This window comes from Cyprinodon tularosa, unplaced genomic scaffold, assembly GCF_016077235.1.
Source record: "Cyprinodon tularosa strain WSP-4 unplaced genomic scaffold, ASM1607723v1 ctg19, whole genome shotgun sequence".
In the NCBI taxonomy this organism is placed as follows: domain Eukaryota; kingdom Metazoa; phylum Chordata; class Actinopteri; order Cyprinodontiformes; family Cyprinodontidae; genus Cyprinodon; species Cyprinodon tularosa.
The window spans coordinates 2,895,914-2,913,638 of NW_024038678.1; the positions used below are offsets into that span (position 1 = coordinate 2,895,914).

The 17,725-nt window shown below is 35.3% G+C and overlaps 1 protein-coding gene across 1 annotated transcript; it reads left to right on the forward strand.

Annotated features, from left to right (window-relative positions):
* The first annotated feature begins 4,408 nt into the window (after positions 1-4,408).
* phf8 (PHD finger protein 8) lies at positions 4,409-17,317 on the forward strand. The gene is made up of 22 exons (XM_038283054.1): positions 4,409-4,703; positions 5,279-5,561; positions 5,695-5,780; positions 7,367-7,493; positions 7,615-7,775; positions 9,022-9,163; positions 9,247-9,433; positions 9,537-9,699; positions 9,927-10,014; positions 10,989-11,095; positions 11,195-11,286; positions 12,083-12,172; positions 12,254-12,535; positions 12,629-12,711; positions 12,805-12,974; positions 13,064-13,149; positions 13,894-14,015; positions 14,545-14,876; positions 14,980-15,075; positions 15,151-15,260; positions 15,351-15,711; positions 15,810-17,317. Exons 2-22 carry the CDS (start codon positions 5,464-5,466, stop codon positions 15,896-15,898), a joined length of 3,072 nt encoding a protein of 1,023 aa, XP_038138982.1. The 5' UTR covers positions 4,409-4,703; positions 5,279-5,463; the 3' UTR covers positions 15,899-17,317.
* The last annotated feature ends 408 nt before the right edge of the window (positions 17,318-17,725 follow it).

The following is a 17,725-nucleotide window of genomic DNA, read 5'->3' on the forward strand; positions in this document are numbered from 1 at the left end:
TCCTTGGTATTTATACAGCGCCAATTCACAACACATTTCATCTCAAAGCACTTTATAGAGACAATTCAACCAGATCATTCAGACAAATTAATTTAAAGTTTTCTATCTAAGGAAAAGCAGTTGATTGCATCGACTCATTGACTTGAAGGCAATCCCTCACTCAAAGCATGCTTGTAGTGAAAGGGGAGAGGAAAAACTTCCCTTTAACAGGAAATAACCTCCAGCAGAACCAGGCTCAGTGTGAGTGACTATCTGCCAAAGCTGACTGGGGTTCAAGGAGAGTTCCACACAAGTAGATTATTTTCTACTAGTTAGGTCACATACATAGGAAATTGAAAAGTGTTGCATGCATTTTTTTTATTTAACTCAAATACTATTTTTAGAAAATCTAATAAAAATATACTTTTTTTTTTCCAATTCACCTTGGTTACCCACTACCTTGTGTTGGTCTGTCACAAAACAAATATGTTTATTTATTAAGGTTTGTGGTTGTAATGTAAGAAAACTTGAGGTTTGAATACTTTTTGAAGGCATTGTATTTGTTTGCCATTCCTTATTTTAGCTGTGAATTATTTAGTTTCTGGTCTTAATTTTTTTAATCAAGCAGAAGTGGAAATATGGGCCATAGACAAGTTTCATTTCAAGTGTACAAGCAGGGGTATGCAGATTGTTATATCATCAGCTGGTATATTACCAAACATTTTCTTGATCTAATTACATTTATCCATGAGCATGTTTGAACATCAATGCTTGAGTGTTGATATAATTAGCTCACACTGCACTCAAAATGTAATTTGTTGTATTGGTTATTGAGCTATTCTAAAGTTTGGATTGCACAAGGAAATGAAAATGATGACTGTCAGTCAGAAAAAGGACAAATGTATTAAAGGGTGTGATTGAGAAACTACATATATTAGAGCATAAATTCAAAGCTTTCTTGTATTTTTAGTTTTTCAAGACTTCCTACATTTCTACAAAAGTGTAGTGCATTACTAGTGAAGGTGAGATACTGTGATGTGATGTCTGATACTAACGTGTCTAACGATATATTTTTTGGTCACGATGATGAAGCTTACTTTGTCTTTTTGAGTGTAAGCAAATTGTTATCTAAAAGATGAAGATTATTTTTGTATTTTGAAATAGGAATGTACAAACAGTAAAAAAAATTGTATGCTTATGATTATAAACCCAAAGTTACTAAAAAGTTGAGAAACCTTAAGTTTTCATCTTTTTATGGGCCCTCCCTATAATAATACATAGCACCTTTTCAAATGTATGGAGGAATAATCAGATATTTTTTGAAGAAAATTGGCAATTTTCCTACTGTTAACTTCACTACTGGATGATAATGCCTTGAAGACTAAATTGACACTACAGGTGCTGGTCATAAAATTAGAATATCATGAAAAAGTAGATTGATTTCAGTAATTCCATTTAAAAAGGGAAACTTTTATATTATATTCATACATTACATACAAACTCATATATTTCAGATGTTTATTTTGTTTAATTTTGATGATTACAAATGACAACAAATGAAAATCTCAAATTCATCATATCAGAAAATTAGAATATTACTGAAGACCAATAAAAACAAAGGATTTAAAGAAATGTTGGCCAACTGAAAAGTATGAACATGAAAAGTATGAGCATGTACAGCACTCAGTATTTAGTTGGGCCTCCTTTGGCCTGTATTACTGCAGCAATGCGGCGTGGCATGGAGTCGATCAGTCTGTGGCACTGCTCAGGTGTTATGATAGCCCAGGTTGCTCTAATAGTGGCTTTTAGCTCTTCTGAATTGTTGGGTCTGGTGTATTGCATCTTCTTCTTCACAATACCCCATAGATTTTCTATGGGGTTAAGGTCAGGAGAGTTTGCTGGCCAATTAAGAACAGGGATACCATGGTCCTTCAACCAGGTACTGGTAGCTTTGGCACTGTGTGCAGGTGCCAAGTCCTGTTGGAAAATGAAATCTGCATCTCCAAAAAGTTGGTCAGCTGCAGGAAGCATGAAGTGCTCTAAAACTTCCTGGTATGTGGCTGCGTTGACCCTGGACCTCAGAAAACACAATGGACCAACACCAGCAGATGACATGGCACCCCAAACCATCACTGGCTGTGGAAACTTTACACTGGACTTCAAGCAACGTGGATGAAGTGCCTCTCTTCTTTTCCTCCAGACTCTGGGACCTTGATTTCCAAAGGAAATGCAAAATTTACTTTCATCAGAGAACATGACTTTGGACCACTCACCAGCAGTCCAGTCCTGTTTCTCTTTAGCCCAGGCAAGACGCTTCTGACGCTGTCTGTGGTTCAAGAGTGGCTTGACACAAGGAATGCGACAGCAGAAACCCATGTCTTTCATACGTCTGTGTGTGGTGGTTCTTGAAGCACTCACTCCAGCTGCAGTCCACTCTTTGTGAATCTCCCCCACATTTTTGAATGGGTTTTGTTTCACAATCCTCTCCAGGGTGCGGTTATCTCTCTTGCTTGTACACTTTTTTCGACCACATCTTTTCCTTCCCTTCGCCTCTCTATTAATGTGCTTGGACACTGAGCTCTGTGAACAGCCAGCCTCTTTAGCGATGACCTTTTGTGTCTTGCCCTCCTTGTGCAAGGTGTCGATGGTCGTCTTTTGGACAACTGTCAAGTCAGCAGTCTTCCCCATGATTGTGTAGCCTATAGAACTAGACTGAAAGACCATTTAAAGGCTTTTGCAGGTGGTTTGAGTTAATTAGCTGATTAGAGTGTGGCACCAGGGGCCATCAATTTTGAACCTTTTCACAATATTCTAATTTTCTGATATGATGAATTTGAGATTTTCATTTGTTGTCATTTGTAATCATCAAAATTAAACAAAATAAACATCTGAAATATATGAGTTTGTATGTAATATATGAATATAATATACAAGTTTCCCTTTTTAAATGGAATTACTGAAATCAATCTACTTTTTCATGATATTCTAATTTTATGACCAGCACCTGTAGGTCTCCTGTTGTCCTCTAGGTCTATTATAATAAGTGATGCAAAAACAATCTTTTGATTGAAAGTTGCATGACTGAGAACATCTGATCAAAGAATATTCATGGAAAAATGAAAATCTAAATAAAAATACCATAAAGTATATTACTGATGATTCAGCCTTTGTAAAATATAACTAATTGAATTGTTGATTTTATTTATGTTTTGTAACTAATCAAAATAAATATTACAAAACTTGTTTTAGTCTCATGATTTAATTCAAAAATGGAGTTTTTTTATTCTTTTTTTATTCACAATGCATTATTCTTACATGCTTATATCACCTCTATAATCCAGTGTCAGTTTGAAGTTATAAACAATGATGACTGTTCTAAAACTGATTTTCTTTTTTTGTTTGTCAGAACAGAAGAAAACAAGTTAACGGTTTGGACATTTAAATAATGCAACACAGACAAAAATGTATGGGGAACAGTTATAGTCGGGAGCAACTGCGCAATATATTTCAGACCTATAATAATTTACACTACTTTATGTTGCAACCCCAAACAGTTTTTTATTTAATAGACAAATACTAATCAGGATCTGCGAAGTACAGGATGTAGGGCGTGGGCTTTCATTTTTCTGTAGAAATAAAAATCTAAAAACGTGTTTGTTTTCACCCCCCCTTTAAATTTGATATCCCTGAATAGAATTCACTGCAACCTAATTGTCTACAATAATCATCTAATTCAATAGAAATAGAAGAAGCTTTGCATGTCATTGTGTGGTGGAAAACAAACATATTGTTTGGCTTCAATTTCTTTTATTATTGTCAAATTCAGTGAGCTCTAGATAAGACATTCTGTATTAGATGTAAATATTTTGTTTTATTAAAGACCACACATGTAATTAAATCCTACAGGGGTTAGGTTATAAAAAAAAAAAGATATATCCTTTCAGATCACAGGTAAAATTGACCAAATATGTCTGTCCCCCTGAAACAAGTTTCACTACAGGAGAGATATATGAGAGAGAATATGTAAAAGAGACTTTGTCTTTAGAAGAGCACACAAAGCCTAATGACACGTTTCAGGTTTTCAGACTTGGTTAGATAACCAGAAATTGTTCACAAACACTATACAGGAGCACTATTTAGTGGCCAGAAAAACAAGCAAAAAACATAAAATGATCATTACCTGCAAAATAAACTTAGAAAAAAGAGGCTCTATATATATATATATATATATATATATATATATATATATATATATATATATATATATATATATATATATATATATATATATATATATAATTAAAGATAACAAATACAATGATTATTATTATTTTGTTACCACGTAAGTGTTTTTATTCTTTTTTTGTATGTCAATTCAAATTCATTTGAATTTTTAAAACTTTATTGTCCCAACACCTGCTGACAACAACGCCAAACGGTTTGACGTTATCCGCTTTGAAATGGCGTTGAGGCAGTTAAAGACGCTGTCTTTTTTTTTTGTTATTTTTATGATTTAGTTCACTTCAGCTTTAAAATTTTTTGCTCCAGAGCTAACATCTGGGCCCAATTTATATATTTACGCCTTGTTTAGCAATTGAACAAAAATGCATCGCAGAAAAGTATAAATAACTGACGTTGCATAATAAGGCCGCAACGGGCCCCGGAGTTGCATAGAGATTTTGGCCGCTTTCCGGTGCCAGGTCCTGCCGCAGAACTGCTGTCTGGTGAGTCGCGAACGCCTAGCGGGTGCAAAACCAGCCGACAAGGTTTGGGTAGCGCAAACTTAATAGTCGTTTTAGCTAAATAAAACGTGTGTTTATAAATAAAAGCTAATTTAAACATCTCTATGTTTTATTTTTTTACTCTTACTGTTGCAATACCGTTTTCTAATGGGACTAGCGTTAGCATTAGCACACGTTACTCTGCACTGTGTTTACAAACAGTTAGCTACCCTCAATGCCAGCAAGTTAGGTTATTTGTTAATATTGCAATCTCTTTCCACAAGCAAACTGTCTTACATTAAACCCTACAGGCGGCATAAATTAAACTTAATCTATTGTTTAAAATTATACTTTGTAAAATAGTTTTGCGTGCAAGATATCCATGACTCTGTGCTATGCGATTGAATGTGAACATGTTTCGTTGTTCAGATAGTTTATTAATGTTTATTATTTCGTATCAGGATTTTCTGATTTAACCGTTCAATTGACTAGCATGCACAATTTCTGTGTTTTATTTTCTAAACCTCGATTAGCGGCTACTGACACTTCTCTCTCCTTTTTTCCTTTTGTTTTAACAGGTTTTGAGGGTTTTTTCCCCCGGCTTAAAATGACTGTCAGAAACGGAGATCTGGAAATCAAGTGACAAATTTGGACTCTCTTTGTAACCATCACATAATCCAGTAGCTTTTACTGTTTTATCTATTTATAATTATTCAATTTGTGCAATAATTGCCTTTTTGCACGTACCAAACAGATACTAAATATGGCATCAGTGCCAGTGTATTGTTTGTGTCGCCTACCCTATGATGTGACACGCTTCATGATTGAATGTGACATCTGTCAAGACTGGTTTCATGGAAGGTAAGATTTTTGTTGTTTAAAATTATACCTTAAGTTCCAGTTGTGTAATGCCTCATATTTACTGACAGCTGTCTAAAAAAATAGCCATTCATCTGTCTCTACCATTTGTTTAATGGACCCATTTTCTATCCAGCTGTGTTGGCGTTGAAGAGGACAAGGCAGCTGAGATTGACCAGTATCACTGCCCCAACTGTCAGGTCACCCATGGCCCCTCCGTCAGTAAGTTTCTGTTTTACTTACTTTTGGTAGGTAAAGCCCGGCATACACTGTGTTTTCAGGGCGATTTTCCAATCGAGCGAGAATCTTTCGATCAGGCCGACTTTCAGCCTGATCGTGCGTTGTGAGTCGTGTAGTGTACAGGGGGTTACGAATGGCGATCAGCCTCTCACGACCACCTCCCGATCAGGAATCGTGAGGTCGGAAAATCAAACATCTTTGATTTTCTCCCGACCATCGTGGGCAAATTGGTCAGTGCGCAAACAAGGATTCTTCTTTTTATTCTTCGTCTCAGATGTAAACACAGCAGCATGGCAGGGATGCAATGAGTGAAATGCAGTTCTGTCTGTAAAATTGACGGACCGTAGTAGCCACGTTTGCTCAGCCATGTCTTTTTTCCAAATACTTCCTTGCCTTTTCTTTTCAGGGCTTTCATCACCAAATTGCCAGGGCAGCACGTTTCACTGTAGTGAGGTTAATATTCCCCTTCTACTTGTTTGGCTTCTGGATAGACGAGTCAGAGCAGCTCCGTCTCACTGCGGAGCTGAGTCCGACATGCTTTTAAGTCGTACAGTGTGAGCAGGTCGATCCCATGAGAGCGTCGGGCCAAACATAAATGTTGAGCTTTGAGCTGACACTGTACGACTAAACCCTGCGATTAGTCGTATAGTGTGAGCAGCAGCTGCGTGCACAGTGTACGCTCGGCCTAAATGAAAAATGTAAAAGTCAATTAGGGGTCTCAGAGTCTAGAAAGCAGTTTTTGTGAACTTGGTAATTAACCATTTTCCTACCAAGGTGCTGAAATATCCCTTTTACTTTGTTGATGTTGGCTGCTTACTAGTACTAAGGTATATCAGTGTTTAAAATAAGTTTTCATGTTAAACGTACTGAGCTGCAGAAGTTTGAATATTACAACTCTGGCATATGTTGCTTCAGACTTGTTTCACCTGCTTCAATAGTTGAAAGCTGAAAATAAACCATATCAAACAGTCAAAATGCACTGCAGGAATACTTGACGTGCTTCCATCATAGACTTTGTATGTAACCCAGACACACTGTTACAAGAAAGACAAATTAGCTTTTTTTAAATAGTTAAGGTCTTAAACACTTGTGTGCTAGGGAGTAGATTAAAGATTTATCAAGTCAACATTTAATGAAAATTACATTTAGCAAGCTATAGCATGCTGTATCCGAACAGTGGCAAATACCCTAAAATTTGGTTTAACAAAACTGCAGAGCAATAATAGTCTGCACAATGAGCACTCTTAAAAGCCTACTAAATTTTGTGGATGTTTTCTTTTTTTGTTTAATTTTTTTGCAGCTACATCAGAATAGCGTTGATTTTGAAAAAAAGCATGTTTTACATAATTTTAGTAACAACTGAAATATTTCTTCTCTGTTTAGAATTAAAAAGATTGGATCGTGTTAGATTTTTTTGTTCTAAATTTGTGTAATTACTAACGTTAACCTGGGATGTTATCACTTGATTACCCTGACAATCTAATATCAGCCCTGATTTGATTATTGACATTCAACTTTGAGGTTCTGTTATTATTTTCCTGAATAATCATGTAATTTTTTTTTTTCAGTGCGCAAACGGCGTGGAAGCAATAAGCAGACAGATGGAAATACAGGTACAGGAAGGGACCCCAGTAAGCCTGTAAAAACAGGGAGTCCACAGTTTGTCAGGGAGCTTCGTAGCAGAACATTCCCTAAGTATGACACTTTTCTGATAATCTTTTGGTTTATTAATTTATTCAGTCAATCATTTATGGAGTAGCAATGTGTGTTTAAATTTTGAAACATCACATTTTCTTGTGCTTTTTTGTGTGTGCAGTGCTGACGAAATATTGCTGAAGCCATCTGGGGCTCAGCTGACGGTTGACTTTCTGGAGGAGCATTCTTTCAGTGTTCCTGTCATGGTGTTGAGGCGGGATGGCTTAGGAATGACCTTTCCTCCATCCTCGTTCAGCGTCACTGATGTGGAGCACTACATTGGTACATTTCTCTATTTAGATGTCTCTGTGTAGTTGCACTGCATTCCTAAATAAAATATTGGTTGAGCAAAACTTTTTTGGCTCATCTGAAGCTAAATGTAAAGATTCAAATGAGACAAAAAAAAGTTTGCTTAACCCTGAATTACAGTTTATTAGGCTTATTTTATCACGGCTCTAGTTTTCTACCCTCTCTCGTTTCCTTCATGTTTAAAAAGAGGGGCTTTGTTATAGCACCTTTATTTCTCTAGTTTTGCTGCTATAAATAATTTAGGTGTTTAATTATTAGTTCTGCTTTAAAAATAAAATAATATGAGAATGTGAGATCCCTAATCATACAGATCTTTGATTTGTTTTTCTTATTGCTCCCTAAAATTGACTTTAAGATGTTCCTAATATATTTGGTTTCTTACGACAGAAGACACTATTCAATTTAATTTATTTATATAGCCCTAATTCACAGCACATTTCAACTTAAGGCACTTTACACAGAAAATCATTCGAATCATGAAGATGGGTAGGTTAAATGTAGGGCTGCAACTAACTATTATTTTGCTAATCAATTAATCTGTTGATTTTTATTATTTATTTATTTTACTTTTTTGATTAATCAAGAAATAATTGGAAAGCAAAAGGTTCCCTAAAGAAAATTTTTTAAAAAGACTTTAACCAGGTGAAACTTAAACTTTTCCACGAAAGGCGTTATGGATAGAGCATATTGACAGATCAAAAAAGTTTTCTTAAATGCAAAATGTTTATATATTTTTTTTTTACAATTTTGATATAATGACTGCTCTAAATGGGTTGCCCTGTCAGCTAAAGTCATGCTTTAGAGTCTCAAGGCTTCAGTTAACAATTATTCGACTAAGAAATTAGTTGACGATTAATAATCAATTAATCCGATTAATTCTTTCAGAACTAGTTAAAAATTCTGTCTATGGAAACCCAAATAATTGTATCCAGACATTGATTTTTCACAATTCACTGCTCCTGGATGAGCTTCCCTATTCCTATCTAGACAAGTAAAGTGTCTATTACAGTTGTGGGACTTTGTAGAGGTCATTTCTCATCTTTAGTTCTGTTTTTGTTTCTTTTATTAGGTTGCTTTTTTTATGGACAGTTAAAGTATAGTTACATTGTTTTAAATAAATAAATTTTATTGGTGGTTAGAGAAATAGTATTTATTTGTTCCTGTGTTGTGTTCCTTATAACATTTTGCTCTAAAGTTTCTAAAATGCGTTTGATTGCAGGTCCAGATAAAGAGATTGATGTTATTGATGTCGCTCGTCAGTGTGATCTGAAGATGCGACTGGGAGATTTTGTTGAATATTACAACAGCCCTAATAGAGACAAAGTGCTCAATGTGATCAGCCTGGAATTCTCTGAGACTAGGTAACCAAAATAAATTACAAGTCTCCCTGTAGAGGACTGTTTGGGTTGGCGATTTTTTATGTGATGTTTTTATTTCGATATAGGCTCTCAAATTTGGTGGAGACTCCCAAGATTGTGAGAAAACTTTCCTGGGTGGAAAATCTCTGGCCTGAAGAGTCTGTTTTTGAACGACCAAATGTGCAGAAGTACTGTCTAATGGGGGTTAAGGACAGCTACACAGACTTTCACATTGACTTTGGTGGAACTTCTGTATGGTACCATGTCCTTAGGGTGAGAAGACTTTTTTTTATATTGTGTTTAGGAAGTTTTAACTTCTGTTCGTCATTATAATTAAATAAACACTATTTTTAAAAACGTGTTTTTCTATTCTTAGGGCGAGAAAATCTTTTATCTGATTTCTCCAACCCCAGCCAACCTGGCGCTGTTTGAGCGCTGGAGCTCCTCATCTAACCAGAATGAGATGTTCTTTGGGGATCAGGTTGATATGTGTTACAAGTGTTCTGTCAAGCAAGGAAACACACTGTTCATACCCACAGGTATTAAATGATACTTTTATTTTTGATGCATCAGAAATGGTTGTTTTTTTATTTCTGTGCGCTGTGAAATACTCTTTAATTAGCTGGACTTATTTCTCTAACTACTATGCACTTCACTGTTTTAGTCTTCTATGCATACAAATAAATGGACAACCCCTTTACAAATGTGTTTGACATAATGTGGACCCAGTTTAAATGCTTTCACATTATTGATTTCTGTTTTACAGGATGGATTCATGCTGTGCTGACTCCAGTGGACTGCCTTGCTTTTGGAGGAAACTTTCTACACAGTCTAAACATTGACATGCAGCTGCGGTCAGTTTTCTAATCGCACTCCTCCTCATTGCAGAATTTTATTGCAAATTTTTAATTAAAGTTACAAAAACACTTAGATCATTACTTTATAGTTCATGAAATATGTATTTAAATCCTAGATCATTTGGACTTTCTTTTGAAGGAAAACAGTAGATTATCCTGATTGATGTAAGGACACAAGAAAAAGGGAAATTAGTTTTCAATGCAAGCCAATAATTCTGCTAGATGACTTAAGGCTATGTGCACTATATGTTTATGTATCTGTATTTATCTTTTTCTAGTATTATTGTTAAAGCACTGAAAGAGCTTATGATGGAAACATATTTTGTAAAGAATCTTTCTATCCAGATTGGCATGTGAAGTAGTGGAAGAGCAAGCGCCCAGTATACATATGTCTATTTTGGATCCCGTATGTGGGACCTTAGCTGCATGTCTTGCTCTGTCTAAATCCACCCATTCCTCCTCTGATTACTCTGAATAAAGGAGCTAGCACAATATATTCCAAAAAAGTAATCATCACATTAAAAGATGCGTGACTTTTTATTTTACTCCCTTTATTAAATCAAACTACACCATTCTTGTTATAGGCCTGTTACAGTTTCTTTAAATTCAATGGAAACAATGCAGCCTACTAACCACGCTTACGTTAAATGGATAGAAGCTTCAGTGTGTCTTAAAATGCCCTTAACAATTCAGTGTTTAGGGGCTTTAAACCGAGACAAGGTTAAATTCACTAGTTGTTCTATCCTTTTTCCCTGCTAAATTCCTGTTTACTTCCTGTTACCATCAGTTTAATCATCAACCAAGTCTTTGGAAAGTCTGTGGCCTCAGCCAATTTCCCAGCAATCAGAACTTGATCTCTTTTTATTTTTGTGCCAGTGCATATGACATGAAACAATATCAGTTGACTATGTACACAGGTGTGTTATTCTAATAAACACTAATATCCAGTTTTTGCTTTGGGTTCACTTTAGGGCGTATGAAATAGAGAAGAGATTAAGCACTGCTGAATTGTTCAAATTCCCCAACTTTGAGACTGTATGTTGGTATGTGGGGAAACATCTTCTTGATATCTTTAGAGGTGAGAACAATTAATAAATATCTAATTATGTTGAATTTTTATGTGAACTATAACCAATAGCGTGATTTAATTCATTGAATGTTGTTTATCCTCCAACAGGATTGAGAGAAAATCGCAGACATCCTGCCAGTTATCTTGTTCATGGAGCTAAGGCCCTAAACAATGCCTTCCGCACCTGGACCCGCAAAGAGGTAGAATTTCCCTTCAGGTTTTATGTTTTTAAAGTATAAGGTTTTATGTTAACAGGTTTTTATTAGCTTGTTAAAAACAAAAATTGTTTCAGTGAAAACTCAATGATTCGATTGTAGAGTTACATTTTTATCTTAACTATTGCAAAAAAGCAATTAAAACTAATTTCACTGGATATATCAGTGATATAATTTACCTCATAAATTTCCATTCCTGATTCTTATTATTTTATGACAGGACTTAAACAGTTAATTATTATTTATCGTATATTGAAATAATTATGAAAAAAATTAAAATTATTAACCACAGTATAAAGACTCTAAACCTTTATTAAACATTTATTAAAAGAAAAAAACTTTTGATATAGGAGACAGGACTGTAGAAAAATGTAGAGATCTTTCATTAATGATAAAAAAATAAATAAAAATTCTCTGTTTATAAATATTCTCTATCCAGAACTCAAGTGGCATAGTTCTAGCTTCACCTGGGTCAAGTTCTGAAAAAAGATCTCCTCTTATGTACCTTTTGCTATCTGATTATTGATCAAGAAAAAAAAAAAGAAAAAAAATTTCAATTAACAAAAGATTTACTTGCACCCTAGTCTATTACAACAAAAATACAAAATAATGTATATGAACATTGAACATTTCTGTCCTTTTTTGTCACATATTATTTTAATTGCTTTTATCCATATAGCTACATTTTTGGGAAAGATTTGCTCCTAGTTAATATTTTAATTAATCTGAATTTGTCTTTGAATGTTGTGTAAGATGAATGATGGTAACTTCCTGCTTTCAGGCCTTAGCGGAGCATGAAATGGAGATACCAGAGACCATCAATACTCAGACATTAATAAAAGACCTGGCAAAGGAGATCCGTCTGGTGGAGGTGATATTTAATTTTTTAGAAATTCATTCACACATCTTTTTATAAGCTTTATTATTATAAACTATACTTTTTCTTCATTAGGATATATTTCAGCAAAACATTGGTCGCACAGGACCTCCGTTTCCTGGTGCTCCACTCTCTAAAGCACCGCTGAGCATCGCTCAGAACTCTGGTCGCCCCCCTGGAAAAAAGAAAGGACCCAAGCCTAAGGAGGTGTTGGGGGTGTTTGGGCCCCCTGGAACCAAAAAGAAAATCCAGAAAGGGCTCATTAAGGCAGAAGTAGGAGAACTTGAGCTCATTGAGATCCACGCTAAACATACCCTCAAGAAATTTCAACCTGGCAAGTCGAAACATAAGACAAAGGTATGTAGTTTTCACTTATTTGTTTTATAGAATGTAATTGTGTATTTAACATTTCATAAATGTTTTGCTGCTGTTTCCAATGTCTGTTTATAGCTGGAGCTGCCATTAGATGAGTTTGAAGGGAAGATCAATAAAAACAAGCTCAAACTTGTCTTGACCAATGGAAAAATTCAAGGGTAAATAATAAAGCTCATTGGTAGTTTCCTGGGGTTTTTTGTCCTTTTTTTTTTGCTTTTCAAACTATGCTTGTTTTTTCTTTACTGACTTAGTAAGAAAGATGGTAGCAGTAATGGTGCCGGAAGTGCTGGAAGCTACAAACACCTTGCCACAGAGGGATCCAGTGTTTCTGACCTGGAGTCTGAGGATGAGCTGCAGATAGATGAGACTCCTCCTCCTCGACGCAAGTCAACCGGACCGAACAAGAAAAGGAAACTAAGCGGCAAGTTTTGATTGCAAAGTACCACTAGAGGGCAAAGTTCAGTTTTGTGGTTTCCAAGGTAAACTAACAGTGCAGTATTGTTCATTCAGGTCTACCAAGGAAGTTGCCCAGAGCTAAACCTTGCTCTGACCCTAATCGCATCAGGGAGCCAGGAGAGGTAGACTTTGATATAGAGGTGAGTTTTATTATAGTATGTTTATATAGTATGTTTAATTTTTTTACTTTATTATGTTTTTTTGTCCTTTAAAAGGGACATCCATTTTGGTTAGAAACCAATAGGTTTTCATATCATAACCTTATGTAGAAACAGCTCAGTATTGTAATAAGTACTCAAATGTGAATGGTAAAGCAGAAAAACCTTATTTCATTCTGTCACTAAATTCTTGACATCCATTATTGGGGCAACAAAATTTTTGTAATTTTGTGATTTCCACTTTTATATCCTTAAAAGGACTTTAAACCATATTAAAGTACTATTATTGGGCCCATACTTGTATGATGATCATGTTAATTCAGTTGTCAACACTGTATTAAGGAGTATGTTTCAAGGATATGTAAATTTAAAAGATGAAAAAAGAAAAAGCTCCAGCTGTTAAGCTTTTGTTAAAGATACTTTTTCATTTTACCTTTGTTACAATTTGAATAAATCATAATACTAAGCTTATATATATATATATATATATATATATATATATATATATATATATATATATATATATATATATATATAAATAAATAAATAAAAATGTGTGTGCGTGTGTATGTATGTATGTTTGTATGGTGTGCACGTAAGGGAATGCCTATTCAATAATGATCAAGTTTTTGCTTACCCTGACATTATTTCATTTTAACTGTTAAGATGGTACTATTCAACTCTTCTTCGTGACTAACATTTGGCTGATTGCATATGTTTCCTCAGGAAGACTACACAACTGATGAAGAGGCTTTGGCAGCTCATGGAGTTAAAGGAGGTGCAGGAGGAATCCTTGACTTGTTAAAAGCCAGCAAGCAAGTGGCAGGTTTAGATTCTGCTGCGCTCAGGTTTGTTGGCTTAGGCATTGATGTTTTATTTCTTTTTCTTTTAATAGTTGTGTATTTTTTTTATGTTCACAGAATTACTTTGGACAGTATATATTTTTGCATTTTAACAAATGCAAAGGAGAAACATTAATTGTAATAAAAACAAAGTTGTTTTTATTTTGCATTTTAATATATGATATACCTGAGGTTCTGCCCTTTAGAAGATGTAAATATCAGAATAGCTTTCATAGAATATTCTTTGTCTAAAATGACTTCCCATGTTAATGTTGGACTATTATTGAAAGAGGGTTTAATACCAAAAAGTAATGTCGTTGCTATACAAGGCACAGAGAGATATCTGTCTGGCAGACAGACACCTAAAGTCTTTCCTTAAGCAGCTGGCTCTATCCAAGCATACTGATAGAAAGTTGACTGAAACAAAAAAAAATGGTATAGAAAAATTCAACTAAGGAGTATAATTTAAGATTTTTTTTTTTATTATTATTATTGATCAGCTCCTGTAATTAATATCTTTCTGCTTTCCATTTAGTGAGGAAGCACCAGCCTCTCCCAGCACCCGAGATGCCATTCAGGGTATGCTCTCCATGGCAAACCCTCCTTCCTCATGCTCTTCATCCTCCTCTTCCTCTCCCTTATCAATGTCTGGAGGCCTGACAGAGGGATTAGCAGTTGTCAAGGAAAAGGGTGGAAGAACAGTGTGGGTCACGGGGGGAATCAAGAAGTCTGCAAATCTTGAGAAAAAGGCGGTGATTCAGCGGCCTGGTAAAAGGACAATTAAAAGGCCAGCCCGTCACATTAGTGATGAAGACAGTCCAGATGAGCAAGAAACACTGGGAACTTGTTTTAAAGACTCAGATTATGGTGAGCACCATAATATATAGCCTCTATTTCTCATAGGAATTCTGAACATAACATTGAAGTGTATAACACTACCTCAAGTTAAGATTTGTCAATTCTATCTAAGTTTACCCTTCCTTGGAGTCTGATGAAGAAGATCACATCAGCAAGACGAAGATGAAAAGGAAGAAAAATTGGGATGACACACCGTGGAGCCCTAAAGGTATGCATCTTTTTTAGTCAGATTTATTCCAAATCTTCCTGATGGCGAATGTATAATGGTCACTTTCACTGACAGCAAGGGTGATGCCCACGCTTCCTAAACAAGATCGACCAGCCAGGGAAGGGGCTAGAGTTGCCTCTGTAGAAACCGGGCTTGCAGCGGCTGCTGCAAAGTTGGCACAACAAGTGAGTTATTAAAGAACACTGTTTCTATGACAAACATGCTGTTGGGTGGAATGGAAAAGGTATTGTTGTTTCTTTCTGGTTATGATTCAGGAACAGCAAAAACCTGCTAAAAGGAAGTACACCAAAAAGCAGCGTCCTCCTGCTCCTGTTGTCAGTCCTCCCCCTGTGCAGGCTGAGACCAGCCCACCCTCCCCAACACCTGCTCCGGAGTCTGCAGCAGATGACAGCCCAGACAGGAGGATGGATTATTTCTCTGCCAGTCTGTTGGACCATGAATACACAGCTGGACCAGGACCTTTTGGCCCTGGAGGACCAAGGGGTAGTGGTGCCATGGCCCCCGGTGTATTCCTCTCTTCACGACGACCTTCCATGTCACCTCAAAACAGCAGCTCTCATGCTGGTTTATCTCCTGCAGGTTTAGCAAGCCAGGGGATAACAGGAATCGGTCAAGGTAGGGACAAATCTTAATAACCAGATTCAGAGCTTTGTTTTCCACTTTTTCAGTTTCTGTTCTTTAAATGTTCTGGTTATTTTTGGACTTTCCTCCAGGTAAGCGGCCAAAGAAGGGTCTTGCAACTGCAAAACAAAGACTTGGAAAAATCCTAAAAATTCACCGCAACGGAAAACTTCTCTTGTAAGAGATGTAAGGTTGCAGTTGATGACATTAAAAATAAAAGAGGAGGCCTCTGGATTTGGTCTGAAGAAACAAGAGATGGTTATCTATATAGTTTGTACTTTTGTTCAGCTGTTTTCATTAGTGTTCTGCTTTCAACATATCTTGTTCTTCACAAAGTTTCTGCCAGACTCTACTTACCGGTATCTGCATCAAAATATTATCAGAGGCACATTTGACTTCAAGTGGAATCACTGTAGTGTGCTGGAAGCACTCTTGGTGTGGTCATTTATTTTGTTGCCACATATTTGTTATTAACAATAGGAAATTTTTTTTATTTGATGCGATTAGGCAAGACTTTTAAAAGGGAAAATGCTCATATAGACTCAGTAGTTAATAGTTGTCTATAGCTGTTTTATCCCTGATAAATATTTTACTCTGAAACCCGCAGGTGTGCTAAACCTCCCATTGCAGACGGTATACTACATATTCAAATTTCTAAAGCTCTTAAAATTATCAAAATAATTCTCAACCCAACTAAATTCAATGACTACCATCATTTAATTTTATTTATTCTTATATTTATTTACCAAGGCAGAACTTATTAGCCTGTTTTAATGTAGCATGTTTTTGTCACTGTTTTGATCAGGAAGGTTCATTTTAAATATTTCAAAACATGTTGGGGGGGGGTCTTTCCACCGCTAATTTAGATTTTATTTTTTCTTTAGATTTTAATTTGACAATGTAAATATTTGTATTATTTGTAATTTATATAGTAAAATAAAAAAAGAAAAGGAAAAAAAGAGTAGTTCCCTGCATGTTGCCGTAATTTGATCACAAAGTTTTGGCAGCTCTCTTTGGTCAGATTTAGAAACATTTTCACAGAATGTATTTGTCAGAAGGTGTTGGAGGTGTAGATTTAAGAGTAAAAATATTGTGAAGGTGCAGGATATGAATAATATGTAAATATATGTTGTAATTTAAGTTCTTTTGTAGTTCAAAAACTCATTTTTAATAACTTGTACATGATACATTTTCGGGTAAACATAATAGTTCTTTTTTATATTTGTATGCATTAACTGTCATTATGTTCATGTTGTCTTGTTAGTGCAATGTTAGATTTGTGCTTAAATTGATGCTCTTGATAAATTTTATCCATTTAGTTTTATATGGTTTATATTCCCTTCTGAGTGTTCTGTGTCTCCTATTTTTTTCATTAAGTGTATTGCTATAACCTGGAAGAGTTCAAAGTTCATTTGAAGAAAACCTTTTTATAGAAAAAGAAGTTAGATTTATTCGGCAAGTTTATGTTTTATTTTGCTCATCATACTTCAACCTTCTGAAAATTTCATTTTTTCTGACATTTGGAAAAGAAAGGGGATTTAGGTATTTTTCTGCTATACACGATGAATATTTTGTTGTAATAAACACATTACTCATAAAAGCTTGTTTTAAAGTTTTTTATTATGTATACTAGAATAAAAAAGGCACCTTTTTTAGCAATTAGAACAATTCCTGCTAAGATGTTGTGCTGATGTTTTACTAAAAGAAGTTCTGGAAACTATTTTTAAAAAGGAACGTTTAAAAGAAGTAGCAGCTTTATTGCCATTGTACAAGATAAAATGAAATTTCATTTGGCAGCATCTCTTATGTGTCGTTTTCGGATATCATTAAAATATGCTATGTAATAAATAGGCTGTAAATATTAGAGCAAAAACAAAAAGTGCTGTAGTCCATTTATTGGACTTGGAGGAGATGGTGTGAGTTTCTGTCCACCCTACAGCATTTTTATAGCCATGTTGGTGCAGGCTTACGTGACCACTGGCAGAGGGAAAGCTGGTTAAAAACACGA